This window comes from Physeter macrocephalus, chromosome 5 (assembly GCF_002837175.3).
Source record: "Physeter macrocephalus isolate SW-GA chromosome 5, ASM283717v5, whole genome shotgun sequence".
Classification (NCBI taxonomy): domain Eukaryota; kingdom Metazoa; phylum Chordata; class Mammalia; order Artiodactyla; family Physeteridae; genus Physeter; species Physeter macrocephalus.
The window spans coordinates 94333303-94345076 of NC_041218.1; the positions used below are offsets into that span (position 1 = coordinate 94333303).

The 11774-nt window shown below is 41.5% G+C and overlaps 1 protein-coding gene across 1 annotated transcript in view; it reads left to right on the forward strand.

Moving 5' to 3' along the window:
* EPDR1 (ependymin related 1) overlaps positions 1-10825 on the forward strand; it is a 34606-nt gene extending 23781 nt beyond the window's left edge. Inside the window, 2 exon segments of the mRNA XM_024115129.2 lie at positions 7191-7399; positions 8539-10825. Of these exon segments, the coding sequence (XP_023970897.1) occupies positions 7191-7399; positions 8539-8732 (403 nt within the window). The 3' untranslated portion in view covers positions 8733-10825.
* The last annotated feature ends 949 nt before the right edge of the window (positions 10826-11774 follow it).

The following is an 11774-nucleotide window of genomic DNA, read 5'->3' on the forward strand; positions in this document are numbered from 1 at the left end:
CAAAGAAGATATACAGATTGCCAACAAACACATGAAAGGATGCTCAACATCACTAATCATTAGAGAAATGCAAATCAGAACTACAGTGAGGTATCACCTCACACCAATCAGAATGGCCGTCATCAAAAATTCTACAGACAATAAATGCTGGAGAGGGTGTGGAGAAAAGGGAACCCTCTTGCACTGTTGGTGGGAATGTACATTGATACAGCCACTGTAGAGAACAGTATGGAGGTTCCTTAAAAAATATAAAAATAGAACTACCATCTGACCCAGCAATCCCACTACTGTCCATATACCCTGAGAAAACCATAATTCAAAAAGAGTCATGTACCACAATATTAATTGCAGCTCTATTTACAATAGCCAGGACATGGAAGCAACCTAAGTGTCCATTGACAGATGAATGGATAAAGAAGATGTGGCACATATATACAATGGAATATTACTCAGCCATAAAAAGGAATGAAATTGAGTTATTCGTAATGAGGTGTATGGACCTAGAGTCTGTCATACAGAGTGAAGTAAGTCAGAATGTGAAAAACAAATACTGTATGCTAACACATATATATGGAATCTAAAAAAAAATGGTTCTGATGAACCTAGGGGCAGGACAGAAATAAAGATGCAGATGTAGAGAATGGACTTGAGGACACGGGGAAGGGGAATGGTAAGCTGGGACGACGTGAGAGAGTGGCATGTACTTATATACACTATTAAATGTAAAATAGATAACTAGTGGGAAGCAGCCTCATAGTACAGGGAGATCAGCTTGGTGCTTTGTGACCACCTAGAGGGTGGGAGGGAGACGCAAGAGGGAGGAATTTGGGGATATATGTATACGTATAGCTGATTCACTTTGTTATTAAGCAGAAACTAACACACCATTGTAAAGCAATTATACTCCAAGAAAGATGTAAAAAAAAAACCAGACAAAAAAAACTGCACTATCCCTTTTGGAGGGAAGTGGCTGCGAGGAGCTGGGGAAGGCTTCTGGTGTGCCATAAAACTGGATCTGGGTCAGGGCTTCCTAATTCTTCACTTTGTAAAATTTCTCAAGCTCTACACTTTAGATTTATGCAGTCCATTGTATGTTCATTATGCTTACCAAAAAAGGAAGAAGTTCTTTAAAAAAAACCCTGACAGATAACATTTCTTACTTATCAGATGGGCACAAATCCAAGTTTGACAACATGATGTGTTGGCAAGGCTATAAAGGAAACAGATGCTCTCATATATTGCTGATAGGAGTGCAAAACTGCACAGCTCTTTGATAAGAAATCTGATAATATTAACAAAATACCCTTTGCCCTAGTAGTTTCATATCGGTAATTTATCCTAAATATATACCTCCAAAATAGCAGAAGGTTATTCAGTGTTTTGTTTTGGGCAATATAATAAGAATGGAAACAAGCCAATGTTCATTAGCAGGAGACTGACTAAATAACCAACCAATGGTACTTACACACGATAAACTATTATATGGCCATAGAAAAGAATAATGACAACCTCTATGTATTAATAGAGACAGGAAAAAGCCAGATGCAGAAAAGTGTATATAGAATTCTACCCTTTCTGGAAAGAACAGAGAGAAATAAGAGTGCACACATGTGTTTGCTTATTTTTTGTCAAAAGAAATGAAGGAAAATAACATGGAAGCCCATGAAAAGTGCAATCCATTGGGAGAATGAGAAATGGGGCAGGGATTGGCATGGGAGTGAGACTTCTCTTTAAAAAAAATTTTTTTTTAATTTTTTGGCTGTACCACATGGCATGCGGGATCTTAGCTCCCCAAGCAGGGATCAACCCGTGCCCCCTGCAGTGGAAGCGTGGAGCCCTAACCACTGGACGGCCAGGGAATTCCTAAACAAGTTTTTTAAATTTTTGTTTTTAATTTTGAGTGAGACTTCTCTGAATGTGTTTTTTTATATTGTTCTGAGTTCTGAAACATGAAAAACTTTACATATTTAAATAATGTAATTAAATCAAAGGGGAAGAGTGTGAAGTCCCCGAACTGAGAACAAACAAATGAACCTAATGATATATCAATCTGGAAACATAGCCACCCAGGGAACAGGGTTAATCCAAGTGAATTTTTAATGCAGTATTGAGTTGTATTCTAAGGACAAAAAGAACTGCAATAAAATCTTAAACTTCACTGGGCAGTTGTATTTTTTGATAACACTTTTAAAAGTATTATTTCAAAGCTATTGTAGGATAAAGCAAATAAGTAAATTTGCTAATGTTTTTGGGAAGCATGAGTTTTATTTGAAGAGAAAATATATGTAAACATAAAAACAAAAATGATAGGGGAGAACCTATAATGTCAAATTTAGATTGGAAATATCAGTATGAATTCATGTTTTTTTTTCTTCAACATAAGAAGTTCTGACCACTGAAAGGTCCTTAAATCAATGACATCCCAATGACAATGAGCACATCTAGGGCCCAGATGTTGGTTTCTAAGTTGTTTCCCAGTAAGTTCCAGGTTTCCTTAGAGGAATGACTGATTTTAGATATGGTGCAAGGAAAATCTAAGATGAGCCTGGGACACTTGTGTCACAGAAAGCCAGGAATCACTCAAAGACTAATGGAATCATATTATAAGTCACAAACAGCAGGTAGAAGGAGTTCCCACTGACTGAACTTGGGATAATTTGAACATCAAATGGAATAATGACTAATTATTTGCCGTATGTTTATGTTGAATAAATAAAAACCCGAGTGCAGAGTGATAGTAGATAGACAGATGGATAGGTACCATTTGCTGCACCCTTGGTAGCATCATACCAACCTCCAGTGAAATAACTGATTCAAGAAATTGTTTTACCTAAAATGATTAGGTGACAGTTATGGGGTAACAGGATATTCTCAGCATCACAAAGTATTACCTACCGATTACTTGGTAATTGCAAAAGGAAATGCCTTTATGATGGAGACATATCGAGTAACCACGTGGCTTGGTGATCAAATTTGGTAGCATTAATAGCGAAATGGGACATCACCTGTCTTCTGATGTGATGGGACATGAAGTACAGAGCCTTGTTTATAAGAGATATTTAGGAAATAGATAAAGCAAATATGGCAAAATGTAACAATTGTTTAATCTAAATGGTAGATACAAAGGTGATCATTGTATTAGACCTTCAACTCTTCTGCATTTTTAAAATTTTCGTAATAAATTAGGGAAAAATGATTCCATTGATATGTACTTTTTGGAAATATTTGGGAGACTACCAAGGACAAATTGTTGAATTTAAAATGCAGGTTAAAAAAATATATAAATCATTATTTATTTTTGTAAAATGTGTATAGTACACTGAAAATTAATATATTTGCACACCTATGTTCATAGCAGCACTATTTAAAATAGCCAAAAGGTGGAAATAACCCAAGTGTCCATTCTTGAATGAATGAATAAACAAAATATGATATATACATTCAATGGAATATTAGTTAGCCTTACAAAGGAAATTCTGATACATGCTACACTATGGATGAACCTTGAGGACATTATGCTAAGTGAAATAGCCCAGTCACAAAAAGAGAAATACTGTATGATGCCACTTATGCGAAGTACCTAGAGTAGTCAAGTTCATAAAGACAGAAAGTAGAATGGTGGCGGCCAGGAGCTGGGGGAGGGAGAAATGCGGAGCTGTTTAATGGGTACAGAGTTTCAGTTTTGCAAGGTGAAAAGGGTTGTGGAGGTTGGTTGCACAACAATGTGAACATACTCAACACTCCTGAACTGTACACTTAAAAATGGTTAAGATGGTAGATTTTATGTGATGTGTATTTTACCACGATTAAAATTAAAATTAAAAAAGCAGTAGACACGTATGCACAGGGTTGTTATTTCTCTAAGTTAGTTTCAATTTTTAGGAAAACGGATTTTCAGGAAATAGAAATTGTCCGCACAGCTTGAGAATTTTCTCAGAAGCCACAAAAATCCTTTGTCCCATGAGGTGAGAGGCCAAGTGGCCCGCCGGGCACCTCCTCTGCATTTGGGTTGCCATGGAAAGCTTGGCCTGCTGACCCCTTGACTGGGCGGGGAGAACCTGAGACCCAGCAGCAGGGCCCTTCCAGGAACAATGCTTTGCTTGGTGTCTGGCCAGCGAGGAAGCGAAGTTTGCAGGCTGTTGTTGACCCAGTGCTGGCCAGCCAGCCTGCCTGCCTCGTCCTTCACACCCATTCCAGCCCCTCACCTTGCCTGACTGCACCCTGGGGTGACTCCTGCCCTCACAGCTTCCTCCACTTCAGAGCCAGGCTTTGATCTCACCTCCCAGGATCCAGTTTCTGTTGAAGTCCATCACTGCTTCAGATCTACGGGTTATTACCCGCACAGCATCCCAGGCAGATGATTCATTTCAACCTTGGCTGATCTCTACATTTTGACCTTCTGGCTCTACTGGGCTCCAGGCCCTTTACTTTATCGTAGTTGTGATGGAGAACCTACATCTTGACTATGAAGACGTTCATATAAACTTACAAGCCATGAAAATCTTCCAAAACTTTCAATGGAGTAGTACTAGCATTTATATCCACATGGGATTTTGAAAAAAATGACTTATATGTTCTATTTTGTTTCCAACTAAATTAATATTTTCTGTTTTACTTAAGGCACTGTCAGCATAACCTCAGTATCATACTGTGCCCTCTTTTTTCAAATTAAATATTTTGAAAACTAGGAAAGTACAGAGAACATCATAACAAACACCTGTGTTCAGATTCCCCAGGATTAACCAATGTTAACATTTTGTAGTGATTGTTTCAAGTCTAGAATTTTCATTTTACTTCTGTATATGGACAGAGCTGGCTTCGGGAAAACAGTGAAGTTAGCAGAGTTCCTTTCCTGCTGCCCCCTTCTCTGGCAGTTGACTGACCAGGCATCCATGGCCCTTGGTTCTTCAGTGGCCCGTGTGGTGCCTCTCCCAGAACAGCTGCGCTGGTGGCTGTTCCAGGGCTGTAGAAGGAACAGTGGAGTCCTCAACTGTATTAGAAACGAGTCCTGGTTATGAGTCACACAAAAAGTTCCAAGCAGAAAAAGGAAAGTTACTAGAACAAAGGAAACTTATTATCATAACTCTGCAGGTGGATCTGTAGGCACCAGGCCTCAGAGAGGAAATGCATCCAGGAAATGAACAGCTGTTGGAATCCCAGCTTGCAGCTGCTTCTCTGTGCTTCAGTCTTTACTCTTATTCAGTTCACCTGTTGGAAATTAGCCTCCCATGGCTCCTGTGTCTACCTACGACATGACCAGCCACACGAAGAGACTGACTAGCAGACCTTCAGTGGCAATTCCACATGTCCAAGCAAGAGCATCTGATTGTCCCACCCTGGGTCAGATGTCCCCCTCTGAGGAGGGTGGCCAGGTTATGTCCACAAACATGGCCGCCAGGCTCCCACTTTTGTGCTTCTGTGGATTCGGGGCCTGAGTTTCAAGAAGGAAACCCCCCTCTCCTGCACATGGGTGCAAAGCTTTCAGGGGACAATCACTGCACACAACTGGAGTATCAGCCAAAGCTAGGAATGACTCTCTAGCCTAAACACCTTGAACTTGGGAAAGCACAAGAAGATAATGCTGACGGTAAGGAGGAGGAGGATGAAGATAACCAGTCCTGAAGGCATACAGTAGGTGCTCCGTGGGGGGCCACTCTCACTGAAGGGATCGTGGAGCAGGATTTGTGTACGGACAAAGAATCCCATATTATGACTGGAGTATGCTCTATAGTTGATGCTAATGTTTCTATATTCCTTCCATGAATGTTTAGACTCTCATGTGCCAGGGACTTAACCGGGAGTGAGGAAGCAGTGACAGTCCAACTCCAAACTCCCCCAAAGGGCTTGTACTTTGATGTGAACCCTGCGTGTATAGTATAAGAGGTTGGCTCCATTTTGAGCAGGGGCGCATAACGTGAACACTTCCTTTTCTTTCTCCATTCACTCCCACTTCTCCAGGTCTGTGCTTGGGTTTTACCCTTGTAAGTCATTTCAAACATTTTCTAGAATAAGCAGGGTCGATATTTCTAAATACATAAAATGAGGTTATGTTTATATTTTTATGCTAGCTCATAGAAGATGAAATATAGTCCTAATAATGGTACTATTTTGACCATATGGACAGTTATCATTTATAATATTTTTTCTGAAGAAATCTCAAACCCTGACTTGGGATGGAGAACAGGCATCCTCGTTGGGGGCTGTGGAGTGGGGTGAGCCTTATATACCACAGATAGTCTGTTGGCTATTATTTGCTCACGAAAAGCTACTTCTCTGGGCTCTTCTGCCCTCAGGTGTTGCAAATTTCACTTTTGAATCAGGGCTGCAACCTCACTCCACTTGATCAATAGCAGTGCCCTGAGTTTTAGATTGACAGTTGAATGCATGGAAACTCACCGAGCTTCACCCAACGCCAAGATGGCTTAGCTTTAGGAAAGACACAGGGCTGGTGACCACACAGCATGCAAGGTGACGGCGGGCGGTCTGTGGGCTCGGGCACAGACTGGGAATACTTCTGGCTTTGCTCTGCACGTAGGGTGTGCACTGGATACGAGGGACGAGGCTGAGAACACACAGACAGATTCAGTTCAGCGAAGCCATTCGCTTGGGGTCCCCTCAGCTTTTGTCCTTGCCTGTCTCAGCCCATTCCCAGCACAGCTGCACCTCACCAAAGCCCATTCCTATGATGACAGTTGAGACAGTGGGGCACGGGAGCCTGGTGCGTCCTCAGCAGGCTCTTGGCATCCTGCATTCAGCATATCCCTGTGGTGCCTTGACTCAGTGCTACAAGGACTCAACAACTAAGGCAAGAGTCAAATCCTCCTGTGTCTCTGAGGCTAAAAGGTCACAAACCAGCTGCTAACCCAGGGCCTCACCTTCCTCATGTTTGTATCTCAAGCACAGGGTCTGTCATACAATAGGTACTTGATAAGGTAATAGGTGATTGATAGGTATGATAGGTAACTGTCTCATGAATATTCAGTTTTGACTCCTGAACTTTAATTATTTTATATTCAAGTTGTTCATGCGCCTAGTGTTTATAAGTAAGTAAATGATTGCCTAGCAGCGAAACTATTTTTTTTCTATTTTAAGAATAACTTGTATCAAAGGCCTTTGGCTTTTATGCTGATAAAAGACACGGTGATTGTAACATAAAGTCCTGAACTGTTCTCTTTCAATCTGTCTTCCAGATTATTTGAATATATTTTGCTCTATAAGGATGGAGTGATGTTTCAGATTGAACAAGCCACCAAGCAGTGCTCCAAGATCACCCTGACAGACCCCTGGGACCCTCTAGACATTCCTCAGAACTCCACCTTTGAGGACCAGTACTCCATTGGGGGGCCCCAGGAGCAGATCACCGTCCAGGAGTGGTCGGACAGAAAGTCAGCCAGATCGTGTAAGGGTTCAACAAAGTATTCAAGTATTGCATCTCAGGAAGCAGGATGGGAAATAATGTTTAAGTCCATTAAGGAAGGTAGTTGTTAAGGAAATTTAGAAGCTTAATCAAATTGTTTAACTCCATTTGCAGCCCCCAAATGTACTCTGCTAGTTGTGTAGCGCTGGGATCTAAGCAAGGCATTTGAACAAACACCTCAGCCTTCTAAGGCCCCCTGTAACTTCCTGCCACTTTGACTATTATGGGCTTAGCCTTGGCTCTGATGTTTCATGATGCCCTGGAGGTCTGTGACATGGAAGGTGTTTGTCCAAGTCACACGTTAGATTTGGGTGCCTCCTTTTCCTTTCACCCAAACACTAACTAAAGTTGCAGCAACCAGATCTACTGCCATTATTATATCTGCTTTTATACATAGCTGTGAAGCTCTTCTCTGCAATGCTGCCAACACACCTCCCCCAAGACTGTTTCAAAAACATAGGCCTTTGTGCTGTGGAAAACAGTATGATGGTTCCCTCCAAAATGAAGCACAGAATTACCGGATGACCCAGCAATATAGGGCATATACCCTAAAGAACTGAAAGCAAGGACTCAAACAGATATTTGTACATCTATGTTCATAGCAGCATTATTCCTCAAGGCCAGAGGTGCAAACAACCCAAGTGTCCATCAGCAGACAAATGGGTACACAAAGCTGGTGTATACATACAGTGGAAAATCACTGAAGCTTAAAAAGGAAGGAAATTCTGACACATGGTACAACATGGATGAACCTTGAGGACATTATGCTAAGTGAAAGAAGCCAGTTACTAAGGGATAAATACTGTTTAATTTCACTTATATGAGGTACCTTGAATAGTCAAAATCATAGAGACAGAAAGTAGAATGGTGGTTTCCAGGGACTGGGGGGAGGGAGGAATGGGGAGTTAGTGTTTAATGGACAGTTTCAACTGGGGGATATGGGAAATTTCTGGAGATGGATGGTGGTGACGCTTTCATAACAATGTGAATGTACTTAGTGCCACCAAACTGTACTTAAAAATGGTTAAAATGGTCTATTTTATGTATATTTTGCATAATTAAAAATATACACATTTTGCCTGTCTTGTACATTAAAAACTCAACTTGCCTTCCTCCTATAGATGAAACCTGGATTGGCATTTATACAGTCAAGGATTGTTATCCTGTCCAGGAAACCTTCACCAAAAATTACAGTGTGATATTGTCCACACGGTTTTTCGACATACAGCTGGGCATTAAAGACCCCTCGGTGTTTACCCCGCCAAGCACATGCCAGACAGCCCAGCCGGAGAGGATGAGCGAGGACTGCTCCTGATAAGCCTGTGAGCACGGAAGGGACAGCATCAGAGAGCAGATGCCAGCCGCCCCAGCTCGAGCCGGATTTGAGACTTGAGAGATGAGACTCTTCATTAGAGATAAATATCATAATTCTAGGAAGATAAACTTCGATGTGGTTTATTTATTTATTTTGTATGTGTGGTTGTGACTACCTGGGCTAGGTTTACAAAAAGGAATGGAATGGAGAGTATGTGGTAATATATGAAGAGATGGCTAACACGGGGACCTCAGAGGTCTCCGAAGCCCGTCTGGGAGCTGCGCTTGCTGTGTGCAGGTGTATGGGAGGTGCGGTGGCACACTCGGGGCGAGGGGAGGGTCAGCAGGGGCGAATGTGTTGTTATCGACCTTCCTGGGAATTGCTAGATGGCTGGCACATGGTGATAAAAAGAGCGGAGCGACTTTGGTCGGTTTTGGTATTAATGTCTAAGCTCTCTACAGACAATGACCCGCTTATTGCCTGCGCCAGGGTAGGGACTGCGCTCACTGCTCCGTGCCTCCAGCACCTCCTTTTCCCCCCCGCCCTGTGCTCCCTTGGCTGCTGGCAGTGTGAGCCCTTAAAATCCCTTCCGGCCTTAAGAGCTTTCTGGCATATGACCCAAGGGATGTAAACATTTGGGGAGGAAATGAAAGTCTGTAATACAAAGTAATGATTCCTCTACAGATATGTTTTAAACAGGAGGGTTTGGAAAATCTTAATGTCTATTTCTGGGTAAGCGTGAGCCATATATGCTTCCTTTTTTTCTATGCAAGAGTATTGATATCTGTGCTGAATCATCACATACTTGTCAAGAGACCTGTCGAGACAGGTAGCATTCTAACAATAGCACTGAACTGGGAGTCAGGGGACTATTGTTTCTGAAATCCAGGACAAGAATCTCCTTGTACTGGAACTCCTTTGATTCACTAGACATATTATGCTTCCCCTCACCTCTGCATCCCTGGGGCAGCGTTCCACAACCTCTTTGTCTATCTGACTTCTGCTCATCCTTGCCAGGTCAGCTCCTGCATGGCCTTTGGAGGCTGCTCCCAAGCCTGGACTGGGTACACCTCGCAGCTTGAACATGCTATTCTGACAATGCTTACTAGGCTGTGTCTAAATTTCCTGCTTCCTGGATGCTCTCACTCACTAGCCTGGCCGTGAGCGCCGTGAGTACGGGTACCGTGTTCTGTTTACTTTTATATGCCCAGCACCAAGTGCCTGGCACGTGGTCAGTGCCCTAAACATATGTAGAGTGGAGAATGCTAGCCTCTCTGGTCCTTACTTCCTCATCTGTTCAATGGGATTGGGTTTGCTGATCTCTAGGGAGGTATCTAGTAATAAAATTCATCATTCTAGATTCCTTCTACTATTGTGTTTTATCTGGCCATCTATCCATCATCTGTTACCAGGAGAAATATGTGATGCCTATATTACGCTGAAAACAATCTGTATTACTCACAGTTTATCTATATTGTTTCAATAAACAAATTTAATTGCATTTCTAAGTGTTTTTTGATATATTTGTTTTGTAATAAATATGGGTTATCTTGGCTATAAGGGAGTTAAAATGCTTCTCTAATGAATAAAGTGCTTCCTGTGATCTACACCAAATTCATTTTCCTTTCTCCAAAGCCTGCTCTTCCTCTTAAAGTCCAGTTGCCTGGGTCAGAAGCCTCAGAGTCATTCTTGACCTATATTTTCTCCTTCAGTCCTCATAGGCAGTCAGTGGCCCGAGTCCCATCAGAATAGCTCTTAAAGCTACTGCCTCTTGTCCATCCTCTCAGCCGTCACTGAGGTCCAGGCTCTTAGCATTGCTGGCCTTTGCAAGATCTCTATATACTCTGTCCTTGTCCTTGTTCTAGAAGCCAACCTCTGTTCGTTCATTTGTTCATTCATTCATTCATAAGCCAGTCCTGAATCCCCGTTGTCTCCAGTGCCCACGCGGGTTCCTAGAGTCACAGAGTAGCGTGCAGCCCAGTCAAGGCCGGCAACTGGAATGCTACCTGGGGAAACTTTCACAGCTGCCTTCGAGGCGGTCCAGCCTGATCAAGCCTTTGTGACAGTATTTGCCCAACTTTCTCTCTCCACCCAAAAGATAGCCCCGCTCCATTCCAAACTGCACACCCCGCTTAGTTAGCCTCGGATCTTCGCATCTGCTCACCCCAGTTCACAGCCCCACTCAAAGCAGGAAGGAAGGGAACTCATTCTATCCAGGACATGTGAAGTGGGTGCCTTTCATTTTTCAGTTTGTCCGTTTTGGTCGTTAAACCCCTTCGCAGATAAGCCAAGTCTTCCTTCCAGAAGGATTTTATGTCTGGCGGGAACTCATTTTAAATCTCATTTTAAATCTCATTTATGAGATTTAAAGGCCTTGTGGTTGGCCATCTTTTTAAAAAGATAACTTTATATATGGATATTCTATTATCAATAATCTTTTAAGAACTCTGCTAGGATAATAACAACTGAAATGTACTTTTATTTGTTTTAAAGCAGAATTATTATTTCAGCAACGTGCAGAAAAAACATTGAGCTATAATTTATTGTATATTTTATTCAGGGAGAATGACACTTTTATATCCCTACTTTAAAATTCTTATTGTTTTCATTAGGGAAAATATTAACACATAGTTACCATATCTATTTCCTAATTAAGATGGAAAGGGTAATGTAGCTTCAGCAATCAGGAAGTGGGATGTAGTTATCCTATAATTTAGGAATAATTTGCAGTGGATACAACATTCATAGTATTCGGGTAATCTGAGTATACATGTGTGTGTTCTGTGCTGCAGTTGCACCTATAACATTCCCAGTGGTATAGTGTATATTTATTTTAAAGTACATTTGTTCAAATTGGATAACTGTTCTTTTCCTTCATCAGTTTACTTTTTGATGACAAAATAAGTACTCTTCTTATTAAAATATGTCTGCTATCATTGCAATTTCACTTGAGCTCTATAATATCAATAAAGAAAACTATCAAAAAACACAATAAATTAAAGGTTATCTTGTAAAATGGTTTTTCAAACCTAAAGTACACTT